Source organism: Poecilia reticulata, linkage group LG23 (genome assembly GCF_000633615.1).
Source record: "Poecilia reticulata strain Guanapo linkage group LG23, Guppy_female_1.0+MT, whole genome shotgun sequence".
NCBI lineage: Eukaryota > Metazoa > Chordata > Actinopteri > Cyprinodontiformes > Poeciliidae > Poecilia > Poecilia reticulata.
Window position 1 is genome coordinate 16,018,309 of NC_024353.1, and position 12,531 is coordinate 16,030,839.

General features: G+C 40.5%; 2 protein-coding genes across 2 annotated transcripts in view; one reads left to right on the forward strand and one right to left on the reverse strand.

Annotated features, from left to right (window-relative positions):
• Positions 1-1,410: 1,410 nt before the first annotated feature.
• On the reverse strand, positions 1,411-8,975 carry phyh (phytanoyl-CoA 2-hydroxylase). The gene is made up of 9 exons (XM_008401459.2): positions 8,773-8,975; positions 7,672-7,727; positions 7,318-7,428; positions 5,444-5,612; positions 4,046-4,127; positions 3,763-3,944; positions 3,535-3,684; positions 2,419-2,550; positions 1,411-1,848 (listed from the first exon to the last, which is right to left on the reverse strand). Exons 1-9 carry the CDS (start codon positions 8,836-8,838, stop codon positions 1,795-1,797), a joined length of 1,002 nt encoding a protein of 333 aa, XP_008399681.1. The 5' UTR covers positions 8,839-8,975; the 3' UTR covers positions 1,411-1,794.
• Positions 8,976-10,446: 1,471 nt separating this feature from the next.
• Positions 10,447-12,531, forward strand: part of cdk17 (cyclin dependent kinase 17) — a 41,399-nt gene continuing 39,314 nt past the window's right edge. Inside the window, exon 1 of the mRNA XM_008401462.2 lies at positions 10,447-10,953. The gene's annotated coding sequence lies outside the window, so the exon portion shown is untranslated. The remainder of the gene's footprint in view (positions 10,954-12,531) is intronic.

Below are 12,531 nucleotides of genomic sequence, written 5' to 3' on the forward strand. Positions count from 1 at the left end.
GATCTGAGGACATTTCTTTCACCAGCCAATCAGAGAGGAGGCTCCTCCAGGAAGTCAGAAGTCAGTATGTAGTGATGAATTCAACATCCTGTAGAGGATCTGGAGTATAATTGTACCTTGCATACACAGAGTGACATGCTTTATGTATGTTTTCCTTCCAGGCAGATTAGCTGCAGGTGGAAACATGTCTTTGCAGCACTGAAAGCCTTCATTATCATTATCATTCCAGATATAAGCGATCGTACTTTTACCTACACACCATATGCATCCCGCCTTTGTTTTAAGCCTTCAGCAGATTGGAAACTGCTGAACTGGAGGTGCAAAGGAAATTGGTCTCTGTAGTTTTCCGCCTCAGATCTGATCGGATCTGAAATGTTTCTCCGATGAAGGAAACTGGGCAAAGATGACTCGGCGCTCTGCCCAGACAAAAACCGGAGCAGACCGTAAAGTCTGGTAGTGATTAAAGCCGTGAATGGAGCTGGATTCAAAGCCTTGTGTAAGACAACAGTCAGCGTTGTGTGGATCAATTTCTTTTTTTCTGAATGCAAAAACTTGACTTTAGATTGGCCTTTTCAGAGTGGATATGGCAAGGTTTTTATTGTTTTGTATGGAAGCCCGGCAAGATATCCTTTTTATAGTTTTTAAGTCTGGCAATTTTTTTTCTTCCTGTTTGAGTGTTATCTGAATTTTATTTAGAAAAATCTAAATTATAATTTCTTTTTTCCACAAGGAACATTTTGGGACAGCGGTCCTTGGAAACCAGGCTCTTGACTATCAAATCTGTGGTTTAACTCCAGTTCCTCTAGTGGTAGAAAAAATGTATTACAAGAAGACCACTTTTAAAAAAAAAAGTCTCAATATTTTATGTCACTTGGCAGAAGGGAAAAAATGTTTTTTTCCAGAAATAGGGCAAATATGTTAGTTTATAGTCAGCACAGTTGGTCAGATTTTGTAAATAACTTTTTCCTTCCAGAACAAAAAAAGTTCAATTATGTCAAAAGTGAACCAAAAAGCTTGGAAACGTTTTTGTTTTACTTGTTGATACCTTTAAAGTTGTGAGAAAAAGAAAATTTGGTCAAACTATGTGAAAATGGGTTTTTAGTAAAAATAAATAAATAAATAAATAATTTGCCTTTCTGGGTTTCCGTACCGTCCCACAAATGAATTCTCCTTACAAATGTGGGACCTTTTAAAGGGGAATGAAGACTTTCCACTGTACCAGATTTATTGGCCAGGAGCATTTTTACAACAAACTAATCCAACCAAACCCACATTTTCTTACTTTATGAGATGAATTTAGTTCATTAAATCATTGACATGTGTAGTGCGTCTGAATTAATGATGTAAATGTTGGCTTTTGTGTTATTCCAGTCATATTCTGAAGAAAACAAAACTGATTCCAGTCATTGCTGAATTTATCAGTCACCATAAATTACTTTATTGTTTATAAGGTTAAAAAAATACTCACACACTCTTAAAATAGCATTAAAACCTTAAAAATCTCAGTTAGCATGTTGGTAATAATGCTCTAAGGAAGATCAAGGCCTCTGCTGGCGTAAAGTGCTACAGTCATTTCAACGTTGATTTCATTGTTTCTTCATCCATCGTACCTTCATTTCAACCTCCCTCTCTTACATACATGACATTTGTAATGATTTACTCATGATTATCTATCTTAACTTACAATCTGTTGTTTGAATAATATCCCTTTCCTTTCAATTTTGGTGAAGGAGCTTAGTACATTAGTTTTTTTCTTTTTTTTTTTCCTCTTGTCCTTCAGCGGTCGATGAGTCCTCAGAGTGAAGTCCTCTCTCCCTGCACCAGGCGACCCCTGAAGGCCCACGTATCCTATGGAGAAAGCACACAAACCCAGTTCACTATTATTTCTGGTATATTCCCAGACAGTGCAGTGAAAAGTCTTCTGCAGGTGTCCGAACACACGTCCTTGAAGCTCTCAACATATATGCAGCTAATGATGCAGACACATAATGCTTCTGTTTTTAATTTCTTGCACTATTCTTTGACAAGGTCCAAAATATAGTCATGAGGCTGTGATATCCATAAACAGATGATGCACCAGTGCAGATTAAGGGCTCCGAGGTTCAGAAATGAGCGACGCGCGATATTATAAATGCACATGGAAACGGTCGGATTCAGGTGTCATCCGCGTGACGTCCAGGGACGTTGCCTAGCTAAAAACATTGTTCTGCATTATCCAGATGTAATAAAGGAATTCCGTCAGGAGTCTCAAGAGTTTAGGAATGCGCTTGCAGGGATAAACTTAGAAGCCCATCTACAGGGCGGCATTGATGCTGATGAGTGAGCTCAGGTGTTTTGTGAGACGGCCGGTTAAGATTAAATATAAACAGTAATGAAAAAGTATGAGACCAACACAGAGGCAGAGCTTGGATGTCTAACCTTGAAGGCCACTTCGTTCATCCCGTATTTCTTCTGCGCGATCTCTTTCACCTCATTCTCGATGTTTTCCTGCGTGGTTCCCTTCACGTCGATGTAGAAGCAATCTCCGCTGGCGTAGTGGCAGGAGATGGCCTGGGAAACACACACACACACACACACACATTTCAGAAACTGTCATCTTTCGTATTGTAAACCCGCTCTAATGTTTCCAACTGCATTTTAAAAAATCCTAACTTTACCTATGAATATTTTTCCAGCTCTAAATTGGACCTGCCCTGGTTATCGATACCAAAATGGGACAAAATAGCAATAAAAAAAATTAGACAGTGAAGAATTATTTCTATGCTTTTCCTACATACATTTTTATCGTATATATCCTGCACACTTTGTCAACAACATATATGTAAATAGATTTAAAAAATAATAAAATTGACAGTGCAAAAATGGTGCAATAACCCTGTTGCATCCATCAGGTCTGAATCTCAACTTTTCATAACCATTTTGCCACTACAACATAATGTTTACATTTATCTACAATGAAAAAAATAATAATAAATGAAAAAAATAATAAATTCATTAGCCGAAGATTTGTGTCACTAAGATCAGCGTAGAAATAAGTGCAACGAGTCTGGTGGTTAAAAGAGAAATGTCTCGTCTTCACAACATTTTCCATTATTAAATGATAATTTACAATAGTTTTCAACACCCTGGGGTTATTTGTTCTCTGTTATGTAGGAATAATGCTGCAGATATTTAAGTTCTTTTTTACAATTTTCTGAATGAAAAATGAGCCCCTGCCTGCATCATGTTTGAAGCATAAAGTGCTGCCACCTGCCTTCAAAAGACGCAAACTGATTCAAAATAATAAACCTGTGTCCAGTACAATCTCAGTGTATTTTATTTACCTCTTAAAAAAACGATGAATAGATTAAGTTTATTGTTGGATACTTAGGAGGACTGCAAAGTCACCTGTTTTCAGCTTGATGAGCCTCAAATTTCCAACCTCTTTCTGACCCGTGAATGCACCATATCTAACAACATTCTTTGAGGCTGGAACTCTGCCCCGAACATCGGCATCTCTGTGATCAGGACCGGCTTTCCTGACACACTCGGTACCTTGCGGAAGCCCTGCGTCTGGTTCATGCCGGAGCCGTGGATGAGGAGGGGATGGAAGAACACCGTGTCGCCCTTTTCCATCTCCACGTGCAGCCTGGGGTGGTTGGGGTCGTAGTCCCGCACCCCGTGGTACATCTTGTTCACCCCTCCCTGAGAACACACAGCCCTGGTGAAGCACGTTTACTGAAGTTCCCGGTGGGGCTCTGAGGTCGGCTCCAGGGGCGTTACCTCCCAGTCGGGGTAGTCGTGTTCCTTCAAGGTGCCTTTGTGCGTTCCGGGCAGGACCACAAGGCAGCCGTTCTGCCTGGTCACTCGCTCCATGGCGGTCCAGGCGCAGACGATGCGATCTGTCGGCCGGAAGGGGAAGTAGTGCAGATCCTGGTGCATCGGGTGGCGAGACGTCTTCTTGCCTGGAACGACAGAAGCAGCAGCAGCTGTCAGGATGAGGTTCACAGCCAGGCTGGGTTAATGCTAACGCTAAAGCACAGTAGTGGAGGGGTGATTGCATCACCTGCATCAGGAGGCTTGTTGATCAGCATGGTGTGCATGGCCATGATGTTGGGTCCAGTGAAACACTCCACATACTTCAGGATCTGCCGCACAGAGACACCAGACGGGTTCAGTAGTGTTTTTAAGCAAAAAAAAAAAACTAAGATATTGCGGATTTTATTTTTTTAAAAGCAAAAAAATATATTACAGATGTATTTTTTGTGTGTGTCTGTTTTAAAAAAAAACAGACAAATAAATTGTGTTTATTTAAAACATGGATCATTTCAAGGTGTAATGAACACTCATCCACATGAGAATCCATTTCTTCCACTGTGGCTGTTCCACCCTCATTAGAGCACGTAGACCAGGTCAGGAAAACTCCTTATAAACTTTGGTGTCGGCTACTTGGAGCTTAATATTGTTCAGCTCCTTTTTTAATGTCTGGTTTAGATCATAACCGTAGCAGCGTGGGCCTTTGAAGCCCTTTTGGAATCCTAATTTACCTTTATAGCAACTGAACAACAAAGAAAATTAAGCTAGACTCCAAATTATTTAGTTGATTTTCTTTGAACTTTACTTTGAGAGGCCAGCATCATCCCTGTTTATCCTGTTTAGGTCCTCTAGTACGTCTGAGAAATTTCTACTCTATAAACTACCGAGTTGTTGATTTTGAGGAGTCTCTTTAAGCTTTGGACTCAGACCCGTGTGAATTTGAACAACTGCATAAACTGCTTAAAGTATTTTGATTATAAAATACTCCTTTAAATTGGGACAGAAAACATTTTCGCTTTCTCCAGCTGACTTTTATTTTGAAAGCCTTATTTTGTAGCCTTTTATTTTGAAAGGTCAGCATAATCCCTTTTTCTTCGCCTCTTTATGTCTGTTTTGATCATGTAAAATACACTTTTGAAATTATTCTACATGGTAAAATTGTGATGTGTTGAGTAATTTTAAGCGCTACTTTTGAAAGCCCAACGTTCTCACAACATGTTTAGATTAATCAGAATCCAACAGTTTTTTATTTCCAAACTCCGTTTCCTGTTCAGCATGATGCTGGCACTAGCATGTTTGAAAGTGAAGGTGTTTGGTGTTGCATTTCTGCCACACAAATTCTATTCTATTCTTTGCAGCATTAATTACTGGTAGTTTATTTATATCTAGATGTTTTTTTCCCCCTTCTGCTTCACAATTATGCACAAGTGTATCCTGGTCTTTTACAAAAAAATTTATGAAAAACTTCCAACATTTTTGCACTGTCCTGTATTTCCCTTAGTTTATTCTAAGGGAAAGGCAAATTAAACTCCAGAGTTTATCCTGGCCTTGTTTGTAGATCCAGGTGTCACTGACAAGACACCTGGAAGAACGTCTTCTTCCAGATACGCCTTCAGGGCCGTATCTGAGTCTGTTCGCGTTGCCGTACCTGAGGTAAGGCACAGTAACGGAACAGCTCGGGGTCTTCCTGGAAGTCCTGGAGTTTGGACACGGCTCTCTGATCCGGGACAAACTCTGACTTGGCGATTGCCACGTCCCTCATCACGATCAGGCCCGGAACTTTGACTTCCTGCCGACAGATCCGTTCGAACTCCTTCCTAAAGAAGATCCAAATACACATTAAAGAAGTCTGACGCCTGACTGTGACGAGGATTTAAACTTTGAACTACTCCAGGAATGAACTAAATGCATTTACTATCCTTTAAGCAATAAATAGTATGTAGTTTGAGTGACTTGTAGTGTTTTTGTTTTACAACCACAAACTTCTATGTATCTTATAATAAAAGTCCAATGTACAGTGAGAGGTACAGATGTGTGGCTAAATTAAAGCATTTTCAAGTGTTTCAGTTGCCTAATCAAATTCCATACCACAATCTGATTGAGAATTTGTAGCAAAGTTAGTTAATGTATGTTTTTTCCCATCCAATCTGACCAGCTTTGAGCTATTTTGCAAAGAACAGGCAAATGTTGTCGAGTCTCTTTCCGGCCGGTTAACATCTTGTTCGGTTGTAGCCTACATGGAGGTGTCTACATTGTAAGTGCTAAGAAGCCTGGTTGCATCTACACCATTGGGTGGCCAGTTTCTCTGAAATCTTGTGGTATATAATCTAGTCAAGAAGGCACAGAAACGTCTGTATTTCCTGCGGAGGATGAGACGAGCACACTTGCCCCCACCCATCCTCAAGACGTTCTACAGAAGCACCATAGAGAGCATTTTGACCAGCTGCCTCTCTGTGTGGTGTGGTGGTTGYAGCGTCTCCGACTGGAAGAAMGTGAGGAGAGTGRTGCGGACAGCAGAGAGGATCATGGGGGCCACCCTTCCCTCCGTTCAAGACCTTTCATCCCGGCGCTGCGTGTCCCGAGGCCGAAACATCGTCAGAGACCCTTCTCACCCACAGCATGGATGGTTCTCCCTGCTGCCCTCTGGAAAGAGGTTTCGAATCATCCGGTGCAGGACATCCAGGTTCCGAAACAGCTTTTTTCCACTTGCCATCAGACTGCTGAACTCCCAACCGTATTGCACTTGAAAATCTGGTCTCCACATTATATCTCCTCTTGCACAGAACAAAGAACTCTTTTACTGTTATTCCTTCACTCTATATTTTCTATATTTATATACATATTTACTGTCCTGAGCTGTATGCAACGAAATTTCGTTTTGTATTCACCTTGTGTATGCAATATGACAATAAAGTTTTAACTACTAACTACTACTACTACTACTATATTTGTTGAGCGTTGCCCTGTCCAGTTGACACTGCATGCGTTCTTCTGCCACAACTGATGAAAAAGTCTTGGACCTCAAGTTTTGACCATGGAATTATCGATTTGCAGTTCACCAACTGCTACGCTGCCATTGCAGGTCAAAAATGGTGGTTGTTCAAGGAGTTTATAAGAACTTCACTGATGCAATGACGGACCATCAATAAATGCAGCCTACTGCCAATCAAATTGTCTAGGCGCAATATCCGACTTTTACCAATCCATAAAGTGGTTACGAAAAACAGAAGAATGGCGCAAGATCTGCAAAAGGTGACAAATCTGACCGGGACGGACTGGAGGAGACCTGGATGAAGCCACGTCCACGAAGAACGGGTATTAAAGAGGCAACAGACCAACAGTGGTAATGACAGCTGGGCAGTACTGAATCAGTGGAGGCTCAAGATCAATAAATATTTTTCTTAATTCATTCATCAGATAAAAACGAGAGACTCAGCTGTTTGTGTGTTTGAAGTAAGAAAATGCAAGAAGCAAAAAGAATGGGGTGTGATTACGTTTGGAACCTTAGAAACTCAGCTGTACCTGAACCTGTCGATGTCCGTCTCAGACACCAGATTCTTGATGAGGAGGAAGCCATTTTCCTCGTAGAAGAGCCGCTGCTCTGGCGTCAGTATGCCTGTATCAAATGAGTATCTGTGCAACAACGGGATGGCACAAATTAGATTTGAAACAAAGCTACTTTAAATGGCTGACATCTGTTACTCAGAAAGCAGATGAACTGTTTGTGTTTAAGACAAAGAAATGTTTCCAGGATGTTAGGTTGGAAAAATCATACTGTTTTTTTTATGGACTTTGTGCAAAAGTCCTTGCAAAAAGGGAAACTGGACTCAACAAACTGGGTCAAAGGTGAGAGAGCAGCAAGGTGCTTCCTCCTACCTCAGTTTCTGAGGGGGGCTGTAGGTGAGGGTCTGAGCGGATGTTGGGGAGGCTCTCTGAAAATCGGTTAAGGAAAAACTAGATACGTAGACAATGTTTGTGCAGGTTCTTTCATATTCTTATCTATTTTGAAGTTGTGTAACAGTATTTAATTCAATCTGAGGTTTGGACTTTGTCCGGACCATTGATTTCTTTGTGGATAACGTCCCGTTTCATAACCCAGTTTGAAGGGAGGCTTCATGGATGCAGAGCAGGACCAAAGAGTAGAGAGAGAAGGAGGAAGTTCAAACCCTCTCTTCCACCCTTCGCATCCTGTACTCCAACATTTCTCTGACTGACTTTCTAACCGTACAGCCAGACAGATTAAAAGAACAAAAGCAAATGTGGTGTATTTGCTTTTGCTATGTTGGCCAACAACTGATGATGTCATCCAGGATAATGTTACTGTGGAATAGAGTCTGCTGCTTGGACATTGAGTTGTTAGCATGTCATGACAGTCATGAAACTTTCAGACAAGCAGAGCATATCATCTGCAAAACAGCGAAAGGCCATATTAGGTTTTCTGAAAATTGAGCCTGTTAAAGGAGAATAAAACTAAAACGAGCCTTGGGGAACACCGTAGTCAAAATTGAATACCATTGAAAGGGTGAATGACAATAAGCTACTTCTTCTCTCTCTCTTTTTTTTTAATTAGACAGGTTTTTTCTTTGGATACAGTGTTATATAGTTATTGTGCTTCCTTCAGTTTTACGTAATATTGCGAAATGTATGTTATTTTATAAATGAAAAAGTGAGAAGATGGGTATCCTTTTTTAATTCGAATTCGTCTATAAGCGAACATTAAGGACGAATTCGAACGATAAATATGCGATGGTCCACCACTATCGAAAGACGCAACTGAACCAGGTCAGCAGAACTGCCAGAATCAATAAATTATAAATAAAATCCTCCTAAAACAGCCGAATTGTGACGCTCTTTTAAACCAGACGGAAACGTCTAGCCCTGACCGCTGCCTGTGTTTCAGCCGCTATGGGAGCTCGGTGTCCTCCTCCTGGAACACGTTCAAGAACATTCGGATGTCTCAACAGAACGAAAGGATACAATCGAAGCCGAAGCTCCGTCCAGATGATGGATCACCGTCCGGAGTCTTTCCGCAGCCCGAGACATCTTCCCCGCTACCAGCTGTCCTCTCTCAGAGACCGACAGACAAAGGTTTCCTCTATGCTGGTTGTACTGGGGGAAAGGTCTCCACCAATGACATCACACGTACGTACGGACTGACGTTACGTAGCGGTCGCTACAGAGTTGTTAAAGGTGGACTTTGGGTCGCTGTTAGGAAACACTTTTTAAGCTTTATTCAGAACATCGAATGTCAAATTTAAGGCAAATACGTAAGCACAAATGGAAGCGACATGAAGGCACGTATTAGTTTTAAATGAATCCAATATATTGGATTCATATATGTTATAACAACATATATGAATCCAAATAAATGATCACTGCCAAATAATTTATGTTGCTGAAACAGACCTTATATAAAGTCCAATACAAGCTATAATTGTAACTTCAACTACTCAACCATTTCGTGCGTTTTATCAGCTTATTAGTTTTTGAGAAGGAAAAGAGTTTTATATGGACACAGACAAACGCGTCATTATAGAGCAAAGATAGTGGTCAAAAATGTGATTTGGTGAGGATTTTATTCCAAGCTATTTTCATAACTTGTCTGCACTGAATAAAATAGAAATGGCGCATTTTATATGAGAAACTGTTAAAAATAATTTGCCCAGCAGGGGGTGCCACAACACAACAAAATTAACTTCCAAGCCACCTTCAAAGTCCGGTAAAATGAGTAACAAGAATGAAAATGTATAATGAAATTAACAATATTAGACAAAAAATAAAAGTTTTTTTTAATATATATGATCAAACATCATCAAATAGTATGACTACTATAAAAATTTATCAAAAAGTTTTGATAGTTGTGAAGTAGTTTTTGAAATCATATTGTGACTTATAATTGTATTTGTAAAACACTGAGACCTAAATGAAAAACTTCGTGAAGGGGTTGTCACATAGGATAGTCCAATCTCTTACATGCATCTGAAAAAGAAAGTGATTTAACTACAGATAAATTATAACGATTAAACTTATCTTCATATAAAATCCGGGCACCTTAAAAAGGATCTAATCTACTTTGGTTGAATTCAGGAGGTGCCCAAACGTTTTCCCGAATGGACCAAAGCTGTCAAATGAACAATGTGGGCCACAAACGATTTAATAAAAATGCAAAAACAATTTGTTGCTTCAAAAATACTTGGTTCATTTAGCCCAGGTAAATAAATCTTCACAGGAAGTTTGCAGTCTTTACCATGAAAAAAGCAAGAAAACTTGGCTAATAAGTGAAAAATGTTTTATGCTTTCCATGTTGGCAAACTTTTTGGAATTGTGGCCACTCCTGCCCTGCAATGGTTCAGCCAGGTCAGTGTGTTTTGGGTCATTACCATGTCACAGGGTCCTGTTGTACTTCAACTTTCGTTTTTATTTTCTTTTTACACTTTGTCATGGTGAATAAACTGACCATGCCCTGCTGCAACACCAGCAGGTTTACAAACGTGCTGTGTTTGTTTTATGCTAAACATGTCCTGTGCTCTGGTGCCAAGTGCTACAATTTAGACTATGATATTACTATATCTATATTCTTCTGTCTGGCCTCTGTTTTTCTAAGCGCAACGGCTTCCTCCTTGAATTTGACAGTTAAACTTGTGCGCCCTCGTCGCTTTAGTTATAGCATTGGTGTTTTAATGCAAACACTTTGACCGGAAACGCAGAAACCGCTTTTATTTTTGAAATCTCTCGCAGAAAACAGCGCACCAGGCAGAGAGGGGCGTGGTTTTATTTTGAAAAGTCGACGGAAGTTTGTCTCACCTCGCCGTGGGACTCAGTAGCTAGCGGTTGCACCACTCCCGTGTTTGTCGACATTAGGTCCTCCTCCAGCGTCTTTAAATTGCCTCCGCCGCCGAACAAACGACATTTTTCGGGCACCTCGTTTACAAACACGCCTCACTTTATGTGTGTTTCCGAGGATATTTATCTCTCCGTGGGAGCCTCTGGTACATAACGCGAAAACGCAAGCGGAGCTGTGCTTTTTTTTCTTTTCTTTTTCTTTTTGTAAGAGCCGCTGCTGACCGTGGTGGGCGGATAAAGTCAAGCCGAGGAGGGCATCCGGCCCTGGCAGCTCCGGAGAGTCCTTCCTGGAGGGACAGGATTTACCATTTTCAGGTAAGCCGAGCTCAAATGTCCTCGCGCAGCCTGTCCGATAATGAACACTGCGACGTTGCGTCTGCCTCGACGGAAAAGGACGAAGTGTTAATAACTGGCTGTGTGGTGCGTGGGGATGAGAACGAAGAGGAAACGATAGCTGAGAAACAATTCAGCCAGAGCAATGCCATTGTGCGTGCTGTGCTCACTTCATTACCATAGAGATGCCGTTGGTTTGTTCACATTACATTTACAAACAAAATCATTTTAAACGCACAAATATAATACCAGAACAACATGGATGATGGTTGCACCTTTATGCCATTTTTTTCCTGTAATCAGTGATCTTTCTAATTTAAGATAAACAAATTTCGTTTTTATACTTGATGCATGTTACCATAATAATGCTGCACTATTTCACAATGCCTTTTAACTGGAGGGATCTTAAAAGTATGCAAACTGCCCCCTAGCAAGGGCTGCTTTCAGTCACAAGTGGGTGTTTACTTCTAAGCCTCCAGCAACAGAACACTTTGATCAATTAAAGTCATTTTGCTCCGAACCTGAACTTCTTCCTCCTGTTGCATTAAAACCCTGTTGATGTTTATTAAGGCACATTAGAAGCAGGCATGCTCTCTGCATGTTTGCCCTCCTCATTTGTGGATACATGCATCAGCATCAGGAATGCACCACCCCTGCTGTCTCCCTGGCAACGCTGAGATGTTGTAAAAGGGTGTAATCTTTCCAGAGAGCAATCTGTGTTTGAACGATATTGAAACAACTCTGCTCAACAGTTTTCATCAGTCCATGTGAGTGAGTGAGTGAGTGAGTGAGTGAGTGATGACGATGATGTTTTCATGCTATTATTATTTTCATGTCCAGTTTCATTTACATCTGTTGTCCTTCATCTGGAACAACAGGATATTTTTTGTTGTTGTTCTGGCATTGCATGGATCTGAATGTGTGTGTATTGACCCACATTGTGATCTAGGCTGTGGGTTGTGGAAGTGATGCCCCTTCTGACTCCTCCCCCATAGGATGGAGTAATTACCCCTCTCTGTGTCTGTGTCAGTATTGATCGGCCTCTGCATTATGGAGCATATAGAGGGAACATAGAAACTGCTTGCTGTGATGAAAGAACATAAAGTCCCACTCTCACTTTCTATTCTTGATATATTTTTGGACAAATAAGGGTGGTGTTGGTGTGATATGGTTGGGGCTTCAGTTTGTTTTTTCATTCTGTGTCCTTTAAAAATAATAATAAAAAAATAGATATATGAGAGATAGATAGATGGATATTTCTAGATTTCAATTCAAAAAAACTTTATTTATCCTAAAGGTTGTAACTTGTTTGACCAAAGTATCTTCAAAGAGTCGTGGGCAGGAATGCTGCGGGTGAGAAGCATCTCCTGTAGCAGTCAATCTTCCAACGAATCTGAAGACGCCTCTGAAACATGGCAATTAAAAAAAAAAAAAAAGGCATGTTTCTTACCATAAGACACTTCGTAACATAAGAAGTTTTTGCACTAGGATGAGGTGGGTTTTCCGGCCAAATTGAAATAGCTGCATTTTGCTAAATTACAATGGAAACACTTTTTTGCA